The sequence below is a fragment of the Salmo trutta genome, chromosome 4 (genome assembly GCF_901001165.1).
Source record: "Salmo trutta chromosome 4, fSalTru1.1, whole genome shotgun sequence".
Classification (NCBI taxonomy): domain Eukaryota; kingdom Metazoa; phylum Chordata; class Actinopteri; order Salmoniformes; family Salmonidae; genus Salmo; species Salmo trutta.
The window spans coordinates 25,296,729-25,312,904 of NC_042960.1; the positions used below are offsets into that span (position 1 = coordinate 25,296,729).

At 42.1% G+C, this 16,176-nt stretch overlaps 1 protein-coding gene across 2 annotated transcripts; it reads right to left on the reverse strand.

Moving 5' to 3' along the window:
• Positions 1-69: 69 nt before the first annotated feature.
• On the reverse strand, positions 70-14,896 carry LOC115192138 (mitogen-activated protein kinase 1). Of its 2 annotated transcripts, XR_003877882.1 has the most exons (10): positions 14,483-14,896; positions 12,788-12,970; positions 11,096-11,285; positions 10,223-10,339; positions 9,993-10,107; positions 8,611-8,742; positions 7,277-7,386; positions 4,245-4,375; positions 3,943-4,058; positions 70-507 (listed from the first exon to the last, which is right to left on the reverse strand). XR_003877882.1 is itself a non-coding variant. In XM_029750309.1 (9 exons), exons 1-8 carry the CDS (start codon positions 14,683-14,685, stop codon positions 4,256-4,258), a joined length of 1,170 nt encoding a protein of 389 aa, XP_029606169.1. In that variant the 5' UTR covers positions 14,686-14,896; the 3' UTR covers positions 70-4,058; positions 4,245-4,255. The 2 variants fall into 2 exon arrangements, 1 of the variants encoding a protein (XP_029606169.1); XM_029750309.1 differs by having other exon boundaries at positions 70-4,058.
• Positions 14,897-16,176: the final 1,280 nt, after the last annotated feature.

The window sequence follows — 16,176 nt, forward strand, 5'->3', positions numbered from 1 at the left end:
CGCTGTCCACACTGCCATTCAGTACCACGAACAAGGACAGACCACAAGACAAAGAAAACCAACAGACAGTTTACCAGTATCAGGAATTGTATTTATTATATGTATATAATTGTTTGTTAAATTGTTTAATTCATAATACTCATAGACGATAACACTCAATAGCTCATATCTGTGAAAACACTACTAGTTATAGCACAACCATAAGAGAGACAAAAACATTAATAAAAAATAAAAAAACTCCCTTATGTATAAAAAAAAATAAACAACTCACCACTATAACAATAATAAGAACAGCCATTTAAAAAAGGACATTATTTAGAAACCGGCCTGACTATTTATGTTTTATTCATGTATTCTGTGCGTGTGCATGTGTGGTGTGTTTTGTGTGCAAGGATGTGTGTATGCGTGCGTCTGTGAAAAAGTGAGTGATTGCGTATTGCAAACATGGTCCCGTTGGTTCATTCACATGGTCCTCCGATGAGACTGGCGGTCAGTTGGGTCGTGTCGCTGGTGGTGGGGGAGGGGGGGGTAAAAAGGGGTTGGGGGATAGTAAAGCAGCTTTTGGTCAGAGAACGACAGACAGTCACAAGAATCCAAACATGCAGATACAAGTATGGGGAAAGCCTCTGGAGTGCGTTTCAAAAAGATAAAACACAGACGCAGAGAGACACATGCATACATCCTGCCGATTGGAGTAGTGTCTGCTGTGTTTCAACCACAGACTACACACACACACACACACACACACAATGAAACAGTGCAGACCAGGGTGGGACACCGCAAATGTGTGTTCAGACACTTGACACGCACACACTCAATAAAAAGTGTGACGAGCTCCAGTGAGCTTCCATGAAAAATCTGCCCAGAAATACAAGCAGATTAGAGGGAGGAAAAATAAGAAATTTAAGTAAGCGCAAGAGTAGGCCAATGTCTTGACTTAAGACTAAAACAGTTGAAAAAAAACAGAAGGGGAAAAAGTTTGGTTACTGTGGCAAAGTGCAGGTGCGCTGATTGAGATGATTGACGCAAGTAACCCCTCTTCCCCCAACATGACTGACAGATGTCACTCAAGCAATGCTCCTCCCCTTTAAATCAGATCTGCTTTAATTTCTAGCCATGATTGGGGGGGAAAAAAAGTTATCAGTTCGAGAGAGGAGGAACAAAAAAAAATGTACAGGAGGAAATAAGAGAAAAAGAAATTAGTAAACGAATGGCAGAGCAACCTGGGATGTGGTTTGGGAGGTCTCAGCCAATCAGAAGCGAGATAAATGTTACGTGGGTGGGACCTGAGGGGGAAAGCCCTTTGAGTAAAGCATGGTTGGTAATTGAGGGATGTGGAATGGATGATACTGCTCATATGCACTGATCGATCAGAGGTGCGTTCAGTTCGCTTTAACATTTGCTACGTTGCGGAACGGTTTGTACTGACCGACACGTTTCCCAAAAACATTCTTGAACACACTTTGAGGTGCGTTTGCTCATAACTGACAGTGTTTTTAAAAAAGGGCAGTAGCCATGCTGACAGCGTTACCCAACCCCTCCCAGTTTTTCAACTGGTCATTCAGTACAGCATTGCTTCCGTTCAATTGAACGTTCCAGAACGTACTGAACACAGCCCTGGCCTCAGATTTACTCTCCGCCTCCTCTATTGACTAAATGTAAGGATTAGGAGAGGCTAAACTGATCCCAGATCTGAAAGTAGGGCCACTTCTACCAATGAAAGGCTTATAGCTTCTGAGGGGCTGAGGATGTGCTATGGCAAAATGGAGCAGTCCACTGTTCGATGTGAGTGGAAAATGTGACACTCAAGAGATCTGACAGCAATGCGTTAAGCTCTGAGCAACAATCACCATAAAACATGGTACATTAGCAGGAAACAAAGAGCAAATCAGCCACGAATTACCATAGACACCGTAACCATGGCAACCAGTATCAGTTTAACACAAGCTTATATCAGCTGTATATCTGCTGATTCTGCCTGCCACCCTCCACAACTAAATAAATGAACAGTATTTACAGATCACTGTCCTCCCTGAAACGATACCAGACACATGAAGGGAGGAGAGATGGAGGAATGGCAAATAGGCAGAGAAATTAATATTTTCTAATATGGAGGCTGATTTCAAGTTGAATTTGGTTTTGGTGACATTTTGGTTTTGGGCAAAGAGAAACATACTATATGTACCCCTCTACAACAAAGATTGGAGTTATTTTCTTAACCTCCCATTTAAGGACCGGTGAGGGTCTGTGGCATGTCGCTGATCGGTGTTAGTGAGTCAGAGACTAGCAAAAAAAGAATAGGAGAATCACATCAGCATTTCTAAGATGTGGGGTAATCTTACCTGTTCTAGGTCATGTATTTCTATCTGAAAACTCTTTCATCCTCTTTATAAGTGTGGATAGAGAAAGAGAGCTGTGGGTTACAGTACAAAGACGATTCAAGCCATTTCTCGTCTCTCCATGCCTCCATCCCACTCTCCCTTTGCCACTTTTGTACATTTTAAGAATGTATGCATGTTCATTTAGATGAACAACATACATAATTTCTAAAGAAAAGACAACAAAATATAAAACTTCAACATGCTAGTAAAACAGTTTGTTTTTGCAAGTAGAGAATGTCTAGAAATCAGTGGCCCCCCCAAAAAAAACGTTAAATTATTCTCAAATATAAACGTCAAAACATACAAATACGACTCCTGACTGATCATAAACATTCAAATAACGGTGTACAAACCAAACCGCCACGAGATCACTCAAACAAAACCATGTATGTACACATATAACCAGCGCCCAGCCATCTTTTCTTTGTCTTTTTTCTCAAACAATAATTCCATGGAGCAAGACAGACAGTTAAGGTGTTGGTTAATACAGTAACATATACTGTGACTAGTGAGAAAGAGATGGAAAGAACACAGATTTACAGAGGGGAAAAAGAAAGGCTCCCAGGGAAGAGTGGTAAATGGAGTTGGTCAGACAGGAGTAAGATTTAGTTCTTGCTTTTTAAACAGTGCACACTCCTCGCAGAAAGCAGTAAAAGAAGAGAAAGAGGGAAGAGTATCCCGATGGTGGTTAAAATGAGCGCAGTAGTACTTAAAGAAAATATCCACCCAAAACCACTCATTCCTATAATTTACAGTGTTAAATAACACTAATGTAAGAACGATATTTTTGTGAACAAATGTTTCATTTTGTTGTTATAATAAGGTTGGTAGCAACATGTGAAAATGGAAATCAGTTGCAGCTCAATTCGACAACAAAACCCACAATCCAATGTTCTCTTTATGGGCTGGCTGGCAAGCTGGCTAGCAAATGTAGCTACACAAAATAACACCAGAGTCAATATCAGCATGCAAAATAGTTAGTTGTAAAATTTCCTAAACAAACAGCACTATCAATTTAGGAGTCTACAATCTCACCATGTGTAACCTGCAGCTCGATGTGAGTCGCAGAGCAGAGTCTGACATACGCAATGGAACCATGAAATGCACCATGAACTAAAAGAGCAGACAAATAGAAGAAATGTGGTGGACCCTCTGTTTAATTACACATTTCGAGGTAGGAATAATCACAAAAATATGATCAATGGCTCATTCGAGAGAAGACAACCTCCCGTGAGACATCGGCCAGTATTTGAAATCTGACATGTATTATAGACGTTTTTGCGATCTAACAGTCGAATTCCTATTAACTTACAGTGTAGTGAGAGTGGCTTTATCACAATGCTACGACATACCATCCGAATTTCTGCCCGTTTGATTGGCAATAGCTCAGGATACACATGAAATAACCCGGGAATCAATAGAACGTCGCTGATATGCACATAAACAAAATAACATTCAAAATGGGTGAATCTTTCCTTTAAGTAGACAACAGTTCCCCCCACCAAAAAAACACAACTTCCCCGCGATAGAAATAAAAATATATATATAAGAAAATACTAACTGTTAAATGTTTCTGGTCCTTTTTTTTTGTATGCTGTATATATGTTGTTTTTGTATCTTGTCGTTTGGATTCTTCTGTTTCAAGACTCCGTGCCGCTTTGTCACTCGTCTTCAAAGCTGAAACGCATATGAACAGGAGATAAAAATGGCAAAAGAAAAATCACAGCTAAAAGTGTCTTCATGTGTGAGCAGAATGTCCACCTATCTTTTTCAAAGCTCTAGTAATCGTTATGGAGTGAATGTATGTATGTATGTATGTATGTATGTATGTATGCATGCATGCATGTATGTATGCATGTCTACCTCTATATGTCTCAGGAGCCCTGGTAGGTGGCCTGGAAGCGGAACGTCTCCTCAAAGATGAGCTCCTTCAGCTTCTCCTTAGGCAGGTCATCCAGCTCCATGGTGAAAGTGAACGGCTCCTCTGCTACAGGCTACACACACACACACACACACACAAATGAAAATACTACACTGAACAAAAATAGAAACGCAAAATTTACAGTTGGTCCCATGTTTCATGAGCTGAAATGAAAGATCCCAGAATTTTCCATACGCACAAAAAGCTTATTTCTTTCAAATGTTGTGCACAAATTTGTTTACATCCCTGTTAGTGAGCATTTCTCCTTTGCCAAGATAATTAATCCACCTGACAGGTGTGGCATATCAAGAAGCTGATTGAATAGCATGATCATTACACAGGTGCACCTTGTGCGGGGGACAATAAAAGGCCACTAAAATGTGCAGTTGTGTCACAACACAATGCCACAGATGTCTCAAGTTGAGGTAGCATGCAATTGGCATGCTGACTGCAGGAATGTCCATCAGAGCTGTTGCCAGAGAATTTAATATTCATTTCTCTAGCACAAGCCCCCTCCGTCACTTTAGAGAATTTGGGAGTATGTCCACCCGGCCTCACAACTGCAGATCACGTGTAACCATGCCAGCCTGAGACCTCCACAGCCGGTTTCTTCACCAGCGGAATCATCTGAAACCAGCTACCCGGACAGCTGATGAAACTGTGAGTTTGCACAAGGAAAAAACAGTCTCAGGGAAACGCATCTGTGTGCTCGTTGTCCTCAACCGCGTCTTGACCTGACTGCAGTTCATTGTCGTAACCAATTTCAGTGGGCAAATGCTCACCGTCGATGGCCACTGGCACACTGGAGAAGTGTGCTCTTCACCAATGAATCCCGGTTTCAGCTGTACCAGGCAGATGGCAGAGAGTCTATGGCGTTGTGTGGGCGAGTGGTTTGCAGATGTCAACAGAGTGCCCCATGTTAGCGGTGGTGTTATGGTATGTTGAACTAAGCATGTAACAACCCTAGGGAATATCAATAGTTAGGGGTGTAACGGTACACGTATTCGTACCGAACCGTTCAGCACAGGGACCTCGGTTCGGTCTGCACTGCGAACCCAAATAAATAAATTTAAGAAAATATATAAAAACATCTAGGCCTATAGGCTATGCCTACGTTACGTTGTCAATCTGAGCTGGGAAAAAAAATAACATTTCAGACTATTCTGTTGAAACAACTAGTGCCCATGCAAACATTTTAATCTAAAATAAAATCTCAATTGCCGCATTTCAAACGGTCCTTTTGTGATAGGCAGCCGGGATCCAGTTCTGTGCAATGGCGAGGTCGATAAACCAGGAGAATTCTCCATCATCGTCAACATCAGGAGGCTGAATAAATTTGGCTTGGCCCTTAAGACCCTAACAAACTTTTACACATGCATCCTGTCGGGCTGTATCACCACCTGGTACTTAGCCAGTGTAACTAGCTGGCTACCACTCGGTTACTCAACCCTGCACCTTGGAGGCTGCTGCCCTATGTACATAGAATCACTGGTCACTTTAATAATGTTTGCATACTGTTTTACTCATTTCATATGTATATACTGTATTCTGGTCAATGCCATCCTATTTAACTATTGCTGTGTGTGCGCGCTAAATGCTAAATGTGTATGGCACCAAAATTGGATTTGAATTTGACATGTTGACAGGCTGACATCACCCCAGCATTCCTACCACTGGAGCAAGACGGAAACTAAAAAAAGAAAAACCTTTGTCTCCCATGTGCATCCAAACAGCCCTTCGCAGCTGATTCTGACCAGGTCAAAGAAATTACAAGAGCGATAGGTATGTTTATAGCCACGGATATGCACCCATTCTCGGTGGTTGAGAAGAATAGGGTATCTTCAGCACCTCTTGAAAGTGCTTGCGCCACATTATGAACTTCGCCCTCTCATACCCATTTCAGCCAACAAGTAGTACCCACTCTATATAAGCAAGCTGAAGTCGTCAACGAATTATCCAATGCACCTTGTGTTGCACTTACTACATACTGTATGGACGGACTGCCAGGGCTAGAGAGCTACTTAACAGTTACAGCCCATCACATTAACCCAGAGTGGGATATGAGAAGTACAGTGCTACAGTGGGTTTGTTGAAATGTTACACGCATATCAGTATCCTAATCAAACTGCGCACTGTGCCCAGCCTGACATCCTGACCAACGCGATGTAGGCTGCCTGTCCTGAATCTGCATATCTGCACCTTCAGCATTCAAATGCTAAAATGGCTTGCGCAATATTAGGCTTAATTACTATAGTTGAGTGACAACCTATATAATTTTATAGGGTATTATCATCTATAAGCTGTTGAAAATGGTGTTTTACTGGAATAAAAGTAAGCTACTGGCTATACCTGCTGAACGGGGCATGCATACATACATACATACATACATACATACATACAGCTCAGAGGCCCAGCTCATGAGATCCAGCAGCAGCAGATTTTTATTTAGAATGGAAAATGTGTTTATTCAACAAATGTTAGTGCATCGAATCGTATCACATCAATTTGTTCTCTAAACTGAATCGCAGCGAATCGTTTCAAAATGTATCGTTCTTGTATCGTATCAGAGCCCATGTATCTAGATACGCATCGAAATGTCTTGAAAGGGAAAGATGCGCATCCCTACTTATCCACGCTATAAAGCATGTGTAAAACGCAAACGAACCATGGCTGAAACAAATCCTGGACCTGCGGGAGTAGTAGGACCACAATCCAGGACCAAAGTTTCAGGTATTGTGACGTGACAGCGTGAGCCGTGTGGAACTTTGCCCGTTAGAAAGCTAGCATGTAAAATGTGGTTTATTTTTAGGTGTTGTGAAAGCAAAACATATTTTGTAGAATTCTCAAACGCTTCAGGAAATTGAACCAGAGTAACAAATTTTATATGTGAAAAGGGCCTTCGATGGTTTCTGGACAAGGCACTACAGTATGTGAGGACACTAGTGTATGTGAGGGCGGCCTGCTGCTGTCATACCTCGTCAGTGGGGTCGTAGTACTGCTCCAGATAGGGATGAGCCAGGGCCTCCTCTACCGTGATGCGCTTGATAGGGTTAAAGGTCAACATGCGGCCCAGCAGGTCCAGAGCTGGAGGGAGGAGAGGGAGAGACGGGTGTTGTTAAAAAGGTCTTTAACAGGCATTCTGATTCCCATGTAAAAGCCTTTTGAGTTACTCAAATATCAGCTATAATATTTGTTTTGGATAGAAATGCTCAACATCAGAGAAAAATTCATTTTCTCCCCTCTCATGGCTAACTACCAGGAAGTTTGAAAAGACACTGAGTGGGCCAGGGAGCTTACATTCATGAACTCGACTGACAGCTCTTTGAAACGCCTACACTACCGGTCAAAAGTTTTGAAACACCAACTCATTCAAGGGTTTCTTCATTTGTACTACTTTCTACATTTCTTTTTTTTGGTTACTACATGATTCCATATGTGTTATTTCATAGTTTTCATGTCTTCACTGCTATTCTACAATGTAGAAAATAGTAAAAACAAAGAAAAACCCTTGAGTGAGTAGGTGTTCTAAAACTTTTGACCAGTAGTGTGTAAATCAACTTGGATGCAGTGGGGCCGTGTTGCAGTAAAATCATCTCAAGCTAATTTTGTGATACTCAAAGCACGTCGAAACTGCATCAATGTTTGGCATGTCTCTTGGGATGCGGTTGACAGCAACACTGACAGATGTGTTGACAACTTTGAACGACTCTTCCCCCCTTTTGTTTCATGCTGGCTGAAGACCTAGCTAGCCAGTAACTAGTTAACGCCAGACACAGATGAAAGGGGAAACATACAAGTATCTTTGCCATAGATGAAGTGTAAAATTTGTATTATATATTTGCTGACACCCAACAGTCACATTTTGGCACCCTTCGCCAATGTTGGTTACAAGGCTATACTTATTTAAATTAGGTAAGGGAATATCATGTTACCATTGGTGTATTAAAATTAGTTAAGGTGATGTCACCCTATCCCCTTACTAATCCCACCTCCTGAATCCAAGTGTTTGACATGGGGGAGGGGACCACTAACTTTATGATCAAACTTGATCAAACAAACTGTGAATGTATGCATTTTGTGTGTGTTAGCATGGGAAGGTGTACACATTGCATGTGAGCATGTGTGAAAAAAATTATAAAACAATGCTGTTGTACTTCCCTTTCTTGCACTGACTTTGCTAATAGCTGCTTTATTGAAGAACAGTTTTACTTACTATGACGATCTTACCTGGTGACCCTAAGATGAATGCACTAAGTCACTCAGGGTAAGATAAATTACTATAAAGTAATGTAATAATGTGTGTTCTACCCTTGCTGTCCGCCTTGGGGAACAGCTTGTTCCAGGGGATCTTGGGTTTCTCAGGCAGAGACTGCAGGTAGTTCCTGGCCTTCATGTTGATGATGCAGTTCAGGTCGTCCGGAGTGGGAGAGCCCAGGATCCCTGCACAACCAATCACACACTTTACACCTGGGTCCTGTTCAGCAGGACACAAGGTAGCAAACAGTTGAAATGCTTTGAAAATGGAAATAGAAAATGTATACTGAACAAAAATTATAAACACAACATGTAAAGTCTTGGTCCCATGTTTCAGGAGATCCATTTGTGCACAAATTTGTTTACAACCCTGTAAATTAGCATTTCTCCTTTGCCCAGATAATCCATCCATCTGATAGGTGTGGCATATCAAGAAGCTGATTAAACAGAAAGATAAATACACAGGTGCACCTTGCGCTGGGGGCAATAAAAGGCCACTAAAATGTGCAGTTGTGTAACACAACACAATGCCACAGATGTCTCAAGTTTTGAGGGAGCATGCAATTAGCATGCGGACTGTAGGAATGTCCACCAGAGCTGTTGCCAGAGAATTGAATGTTAATTTCTCTACTGCGTCGTTTTAGAGAATTTGACAGTATGTCCAACCGGCCTCACAAGTGCAGACCACATGGAAGCAACCCAGCACAGGACCTCCAAATCCAGCTTCCTCACCTGCAGGATTGTCTGAAAGCAGCCACCCGGACAGCTGATGAAACTGTGGGTTTGCACAACCAAAGAATTTCTGCACAAACTGTCAGAAACCTTCTCAGGGAAGCTCATCTGCATCCTTGTCGTCTTCACCCGGGTCTTGACCTGACTGCAGTTCCGCGTCGTAACCGAGTTCAGTGTGCAAATGCTCACCTTCAATGGCCACTGGCACACTGGAGAAGTGTGCTCTTCACCAATGAATCCCGGTTTCAGCTGTACCAGGCAGATGGCAGAGAGTCTATGGCGTTGTGTGGGCGAGTGGTTTGCAGATGTCAACAGAGTGCCCCATGGTGGCGGTGGTGTTATGGTATGGGCAGGCAAAAGCTACAGACAACGAACACAATTTAATTTTACCAATGGCAATTTGAATGCATAGATATACCGTGACAAGATCCTGAGGATCTATTTTTGTTCAGTGTATAAGGCAAGTTCAGGTAAGTTTAGCCATGTCCACCCTTCTCACAGACAGAAGCCAAAGTCAAGGATATTTCCAAAGGGTATTTCGGAAAAGAGGACACAGCAAGTCATGCAAAAGTTTGAGGGAGTGTCACACCCTATTCCCTTTATATTGTACTACTTTTGACTAGGGCCCATAAGGCTATGGTCAAAAGAAGTGCACTAGATAGGGATTAGGCTGCCATTTGGATCGCAACCTGTCTCTCTCTCACCCAGTATGTGGTTGAGCTGGTCCAGGTAGTGCTTCCCAGGAAAGATGGGCCTGTTGGACAGCATCTCAGCCAGGATGCAGCCCACTGACCAGATATCAATGGACTTGGAGTAGCCCTGAACAACAAAGTTAGTACAAACATTCACATACACACTATCAAAGGACTAGGAGTAGCCCTGACAGAGAAAACATGGTCCACAAACATGGAATCAATGCACAGTCCACACACACCTTGGAGTTGAGCATGATCTCGGGGGCCCTGTACCAGCGCGTAGCCACATACTCTGTCAGGAAGCCTGTGTGGTCATGCTCTGGGTCAGCTATCCGTGCCAGCCCAAAGTCACAGATCTGACGGAAGAGGGTCATTAAAACATGGAGAGAAGCATGCAGACACACATACACAAAACTTAAGAAACAATTTGCAACAGAACCGGCGGAAGAAATACGTGCCTGTTTATGCCAGCAAATCCTCACAAGGCCCTCTTCTGCTTATAGAGTAGATCATTTTCTTCACACGTTGGTTAGACCCTAACCACTGGTCCAAGATTAGATTTCCCCACTCTCTAATGGTTATGATTGGGTGATAGCTAGGGTAAACATGGGCGTATTCATAAGTGTCTCAGAGAAAAAGTGCTGATCTAGGATCAGGTGCCTCCTGTCCATTAGTGAACTGCCGTAGTGCAGTGGTCTGAGCAACACGCTTCGGCTCTGAGTATCACGAGTTCGCGTCCAGTGGTAGGCAATAGTTAAGGCTGGGCTGTATCACAACCGGCAGTGATCTGTAGTCCCATAGGGTGGCGCACAACTGGCCCAGCGTTGTCCTGATTTGGGGAGGGTTTGGCCTGGGTAGGGCATCATTGTAAAATAAGAATTTGTTCTTAACTGACTTGCCTAGTTAAATAAATAAAAATGTATTGACAAGGAAATACTGACCATAGAACAGCACTTATACTCTGAAATGCTTTATAAATATCAGCCCTAATGTTATACCAATGGGTAGCTAACCATGCCTTAAGGTTACAGTTGGGATTAGTAGTAGTGTTGGGGTTAGCAGTAGTAGTATTGTAGATATAGGGTTAGTAGTAGTATTCTGGTTATTATTACCTTGAGGTCACAGGTGGTGTTGATGAGCAGGTTGGAGGGCTTGAGGTCACGGTGCAGCACGTTGGCAGAGTGGATGTACTTCAGGCCTCTCAGGATCTGGTACAAGAAGTAGCAGGTGTGGTCGTTGCTCAACATCTGGGTCTTCAGGAGCTTGTACAGGTCTGTCTCCATCAGGTCCTGCACTATGTAGCTGGGAAACAAGGGGTTAAGGAGCCTAAGCTTGTTAGACCTAAGCTTGAAAAGGTCTGTCTCCATGAGGATCAGCACTATATAGCTGGGAACCAGCAGGGGGCGCCATTCCAGGAGACAACAGAGGATGAGGAGGAATATGACAGTTGCGGGTACTACAGGTCAACAACCGCATATCCATTTGAACCTGACCGCAAAGAATTCCATGTATTAAGTGTGAATTTTTGGTGGAGTTTTAAAAAACATAAAGGCCTTTACACACCCATAATAATATAACTTAGTCCCGTCCCCCTCTGTATTGCTAACATTCACTTCCTGTAATTTTCGCTTCGGCACAGGTCCAATGAATTTGTATATTTTCCAATGCTTCTGTATGGAATTATAACACTGAAAACAAAGGTTAAGTCATCAACCTAGGAACAAGGAAATACTGCACTCATGCAAAACATTTAGGGACTGTACGTTATTTATGAGGGATACTTGGAGAAAAATTGGACATCTCTGAAATGAAAATGGATGGCCCTCCTTTCAGTAAAATATATTCGTACCAGACCCTCCCTGAACACTTAAAAAAATAAAATAAAACCCAGACCCTCCCCTTTAGCCAAAATAATAATTAAAACAAAGTAGATAGCAGAGAAAATGCATACTATTTACCCTCACTCCTTGGACAGACCAGAGCCTTGGCTATGCAGTTTCAGAATTTTTTTTTTTTTTTTTTTTTACTTTATAATAATTTTTTTATTTTACCTTTATTTAACTAGGCAAGTCAGTTAAGAACAATTGGGACTCCCAATCACGGCCGGTTGTTTTACAGCCTGGATAAATTGCATAAATCTATCATTATGACGCTATGATACAGCCTGCATTGCATAAATCTATCATAGTATTTGCTGGTCTGAGAAAAGACTTTGATAAACCCATTTCATGCAATTCTACATCATTTTATATGAGTATTTTTTTAATACCACACCAGAGCATGTGCGCTGAGTGGAGCGAGGAGCCATGCTTGTGTAATTTTGCAGGTTGGTGGAGCGGATGTAAAAAAATAAATAAAAAAATTGAACGTTGGTCTTCTCTCCCAGTCCAATTTCAATCCGGGTACTGTTCAGCCATGAGTTCTGGGCATGCTCTTCCCAGCATATTTCAGTTCCTTTATCACTATTATTTTAACTAGGCCTATTCTGTTGTATTTATTTAGCCTACCCACCACTAGTAATGTGCAGAGATCGATCTCACTCACACACACACACACACACACACACACACACACACACACACACACACACACACACACACACACACACACACACACACACACACACACACACACACACACACACACACACACACACACACACACAGAGAGAGAGCCAGCCAGTTTCCCCATTTGTCTCTGATTCAGATGGGTTGGGTTAAATGCAGAAGACACATATCAGTTGAATGCATTCAGTTGTACAACTGATTAGGCATCCCCCTTTCCCTTTTCGGGTAAAAGAATACACGTCCCTCATGCACTCGATGCGGCGGGCCCTCAGGATGTCGTTGATGCCGATGATGTTTTCATGGCGGAACCGCAGCAGGATCTTGATCTCCCTCAGTGTGCGCTGACAGTACGTCTGATGCTCAAATGGACTGATCTTCTTAATGGCCACCCGAGAATCTGTCATGCCGTCATTGGCCGAGCTGCGTGGGGTGGAGGAGAGAGAATATAGAGGAAGAGATATGGGAGAGAGTTAGGAGAGAGAGAGAGATGGGATGTGAGAGAGAAAGAGATGGGGGGGGGAGATGGGGAAGAGAGGGATCCAGTTACAACCTGCACAATAAGCCCAGCACATTGCATATGACATGGCAGTTCTTTATAATAGTGACACAGTGATGACTGACACCTGAGCATGAGCACAATGAGACCACCAACTAAGAGGAACCATCGCAGAACAGGGGCTCATATTGAATTATTAAGGTTAGGCTCTAATTGACAACTTAGTCAATAAAATTGTCAAGGTAATGTAAAAGTTCTTGAGCCATTAAAAATAAATATTCAGTCTATACACGGTTTTGATTACATTCAGAGTGTGCATGCTAGGAAGCCCTAGGAAGTTCTGCGTTTGGTAAAAAATGTCAAGTTGGAAATAATGGTGTAACACTTTCCCTAGCCATTGTTTAGATAACTTGGATAAGGCCAGAAATGCTTGATCTGACTCACAAGTCAAAACTTGCCTTGCTGACTTGACATCCATACACCTACAAGAGGTAGATAAAATGATGATACTGCATATAGCTGGAGCTGTAAAGTCTGGTTCCCTTTACCATAAAAGGCCCAATGAAAACATCTGAAATCGTGCTAAACTCAATCTTTGATCTTGCTTAAACAATTCTCTCGCCCACCTTGTGCACTATGCAACATTGCACAGAAATACATTTTCTATTAGAAAACTAGTGGTATGACCAGTGAGGTTGGTTCATTAACCAACGAACTGTTTAGTTAGCTACCGGTAACTAACTTGCTAGTAACAGTTGACCCATCAAAAAACGACTCACGCTGTGTGAACGATGGACTGTTTAATGTATCAAGATTACAAAGACCTGCGCAATCACTTCATCGCACTTCCTGTATTGAAAAAGATTTTGGCAGCCTCATAATAACCACGCCTATTAGCTACTTAATTGTAAGATAACGTTTATAGCTAGCAAGTTAGCGTGCGCTGCGGTTATAATATAGCTAGTTAGTTTGCAAACTAGCTAGCGTTGTTTGCCCCAATGTACTACAAATGACGTATGCTGTGTCTTGTAGAAACTAGCTTGTTCGTTTTATGCAATTGTGCACGTTACTTGGATACAATAGGTGGGCATCAAAACCACAAAGTGTAGCTACCTACAAACCTAACTACTATAGCTAGCTAAGTGAGCAAAACGCTGTCAATCTGTTGCTAACTAGCCAGTTAACTACGTATAAATAGTTTCTCACTACCAATGGTAACGTTAAGTGCAATTGAATACACAACAAGGGTATGTGCAGAATTGTGCGTTTACATCCAGATAATGACAACTAACGTTATGTCAATTAATAGGCGATATGAGGAGGCAGTGAGCTAGCCAACGCCTTCAGGCGAAGCTTAGTTGGCTTGTTTAAATTTTTTTTTTTAAATAATACTGAAGGCAACGTTTTTACGGCGAACATTGTTTATTTTCTCTTACCAAACCATTCCATAGGCCCCTTCCCCGATGTACGAGAGGTTGACATAGCGGGGGCCAACGTCAAAGTTCTGCCCCTTTACCACCTCCAAAACGGGCTTGATCCCCGTAGCTCCAGTAGCTCCCTCGGGCTCAACAGCCCCGGCGGCACCAGTATTCGAGCCTGTAGCTCCAGTCGAAGCAGCACTGTTGCTCGAATCCGCCATGATTCAGTCTAGAAATCTACTATTTCAGTCAATATTTGGGAGGGGCCCTGGCGCAACTCTAAAATTGACTTCAGGTTGATAGGAAGGTTAAATATATTTCCTTGGTTCGTTTCGTTGACGGATGAATATGAGTCGTTCAAGGCCCCCCTCCAGAGTGTGTAAATGGATTCGTTTCTAGTTCTTCTTCTTCTTTGCTTTGGAATTTAAGCCGCGGTTGACATCCCAACTGTGATGCGTTACTGCCACCATCTGGATGGCACGCTGAATAGAAAAATGTAAACTGAACCCAAATAAAAGGGAAAGGGGATACCTAGTCAGTTGTACAACTGAATGAATTCAACTGAAATGTGTCTTCCGTTAAGGGGGATACCTAGTCAGTTCCACCTGAATGTATTCAACTGAAATGTGTCTTGCGCATTTAAAAGTGATCCAATGTGATGTTGTTTGTGATAAAAACCTGTATTTCTCCATTTTCCCCACACCCAGGACGTTTCATGTATTTTTACAACCCATTTTACATTTACATGTTAGTCCTTTAGCAGACGTTCTTATCCAAAGCGACTTACAGTTATTGCATTCACCTAGGGCCTCCCGAGTGGTGCCGCAGTCTAAGGCACTGATCTCAGTGCTAGAGACATCACTACAGACCCTGGTTTGATCCCGGCTGTATCACAACTGGCCTTGATCGGGAGTCCCATAGGGTGGTACACAATTGGCCCAGCGTCGTCTGTATTAGGGGAGGGTTTGGCCGGGGTAGGCCGTCGCTGTAAATAAGAATTGGTTCTTAACTGACTTGCCTAGTTAAATAAATGCCAAATTAAAAATTAAAACATCTTAAGATAGCTGGGTGGACAACCACATATCACAGCAGTGGTGGAAAAAGTACCCAATTGAGTAAAAGTATAGATACCTTAATAGAAACTTACTCAAGTAAAAGTCACCCAGTAAAATACTACTTGAGTAAAAGTCTAAAAGTATATGGTTCTAAACATACTTAAGTATCAAAAGTAAATGTAACTTCTAAAATATACTTTAAAAATCCTTATTTCAAGCAAAGCAGATGGCACCTTTTTCTTGTTTTTAAAATGAATGGATAGCCAGGGGCACACTCCAACACTCAGACATAATTTACAAAAGATGCATTTGTGTTTAGTGAGCCCACCAGATCAGAGGCTGAAGGGATGACCATGTGTTGTTGTCTTGATAAGTGTGTGAATTGGACCATTTTCTAATCCTGCTAAGCATTCAAAATGTAACGAGTACTTTTGGGTGTCAGGTTAAATGTCTGGAGTAAAAACTGCATTATTTGTGAAGTAAAAGTAGTGAAGTAAAACTAAAAGTTGTCAAAAATATAAATAGTAAAGTAAAGTACAGATATCCCAAAAAGTATTTTTACTTAAGTACTTTACACCACTATATCACGGTCATTGTAAATTCATTTTTTCCAATCATACTTGAGTAAAAGTAAAGATACCTTAATAGAAAATGACT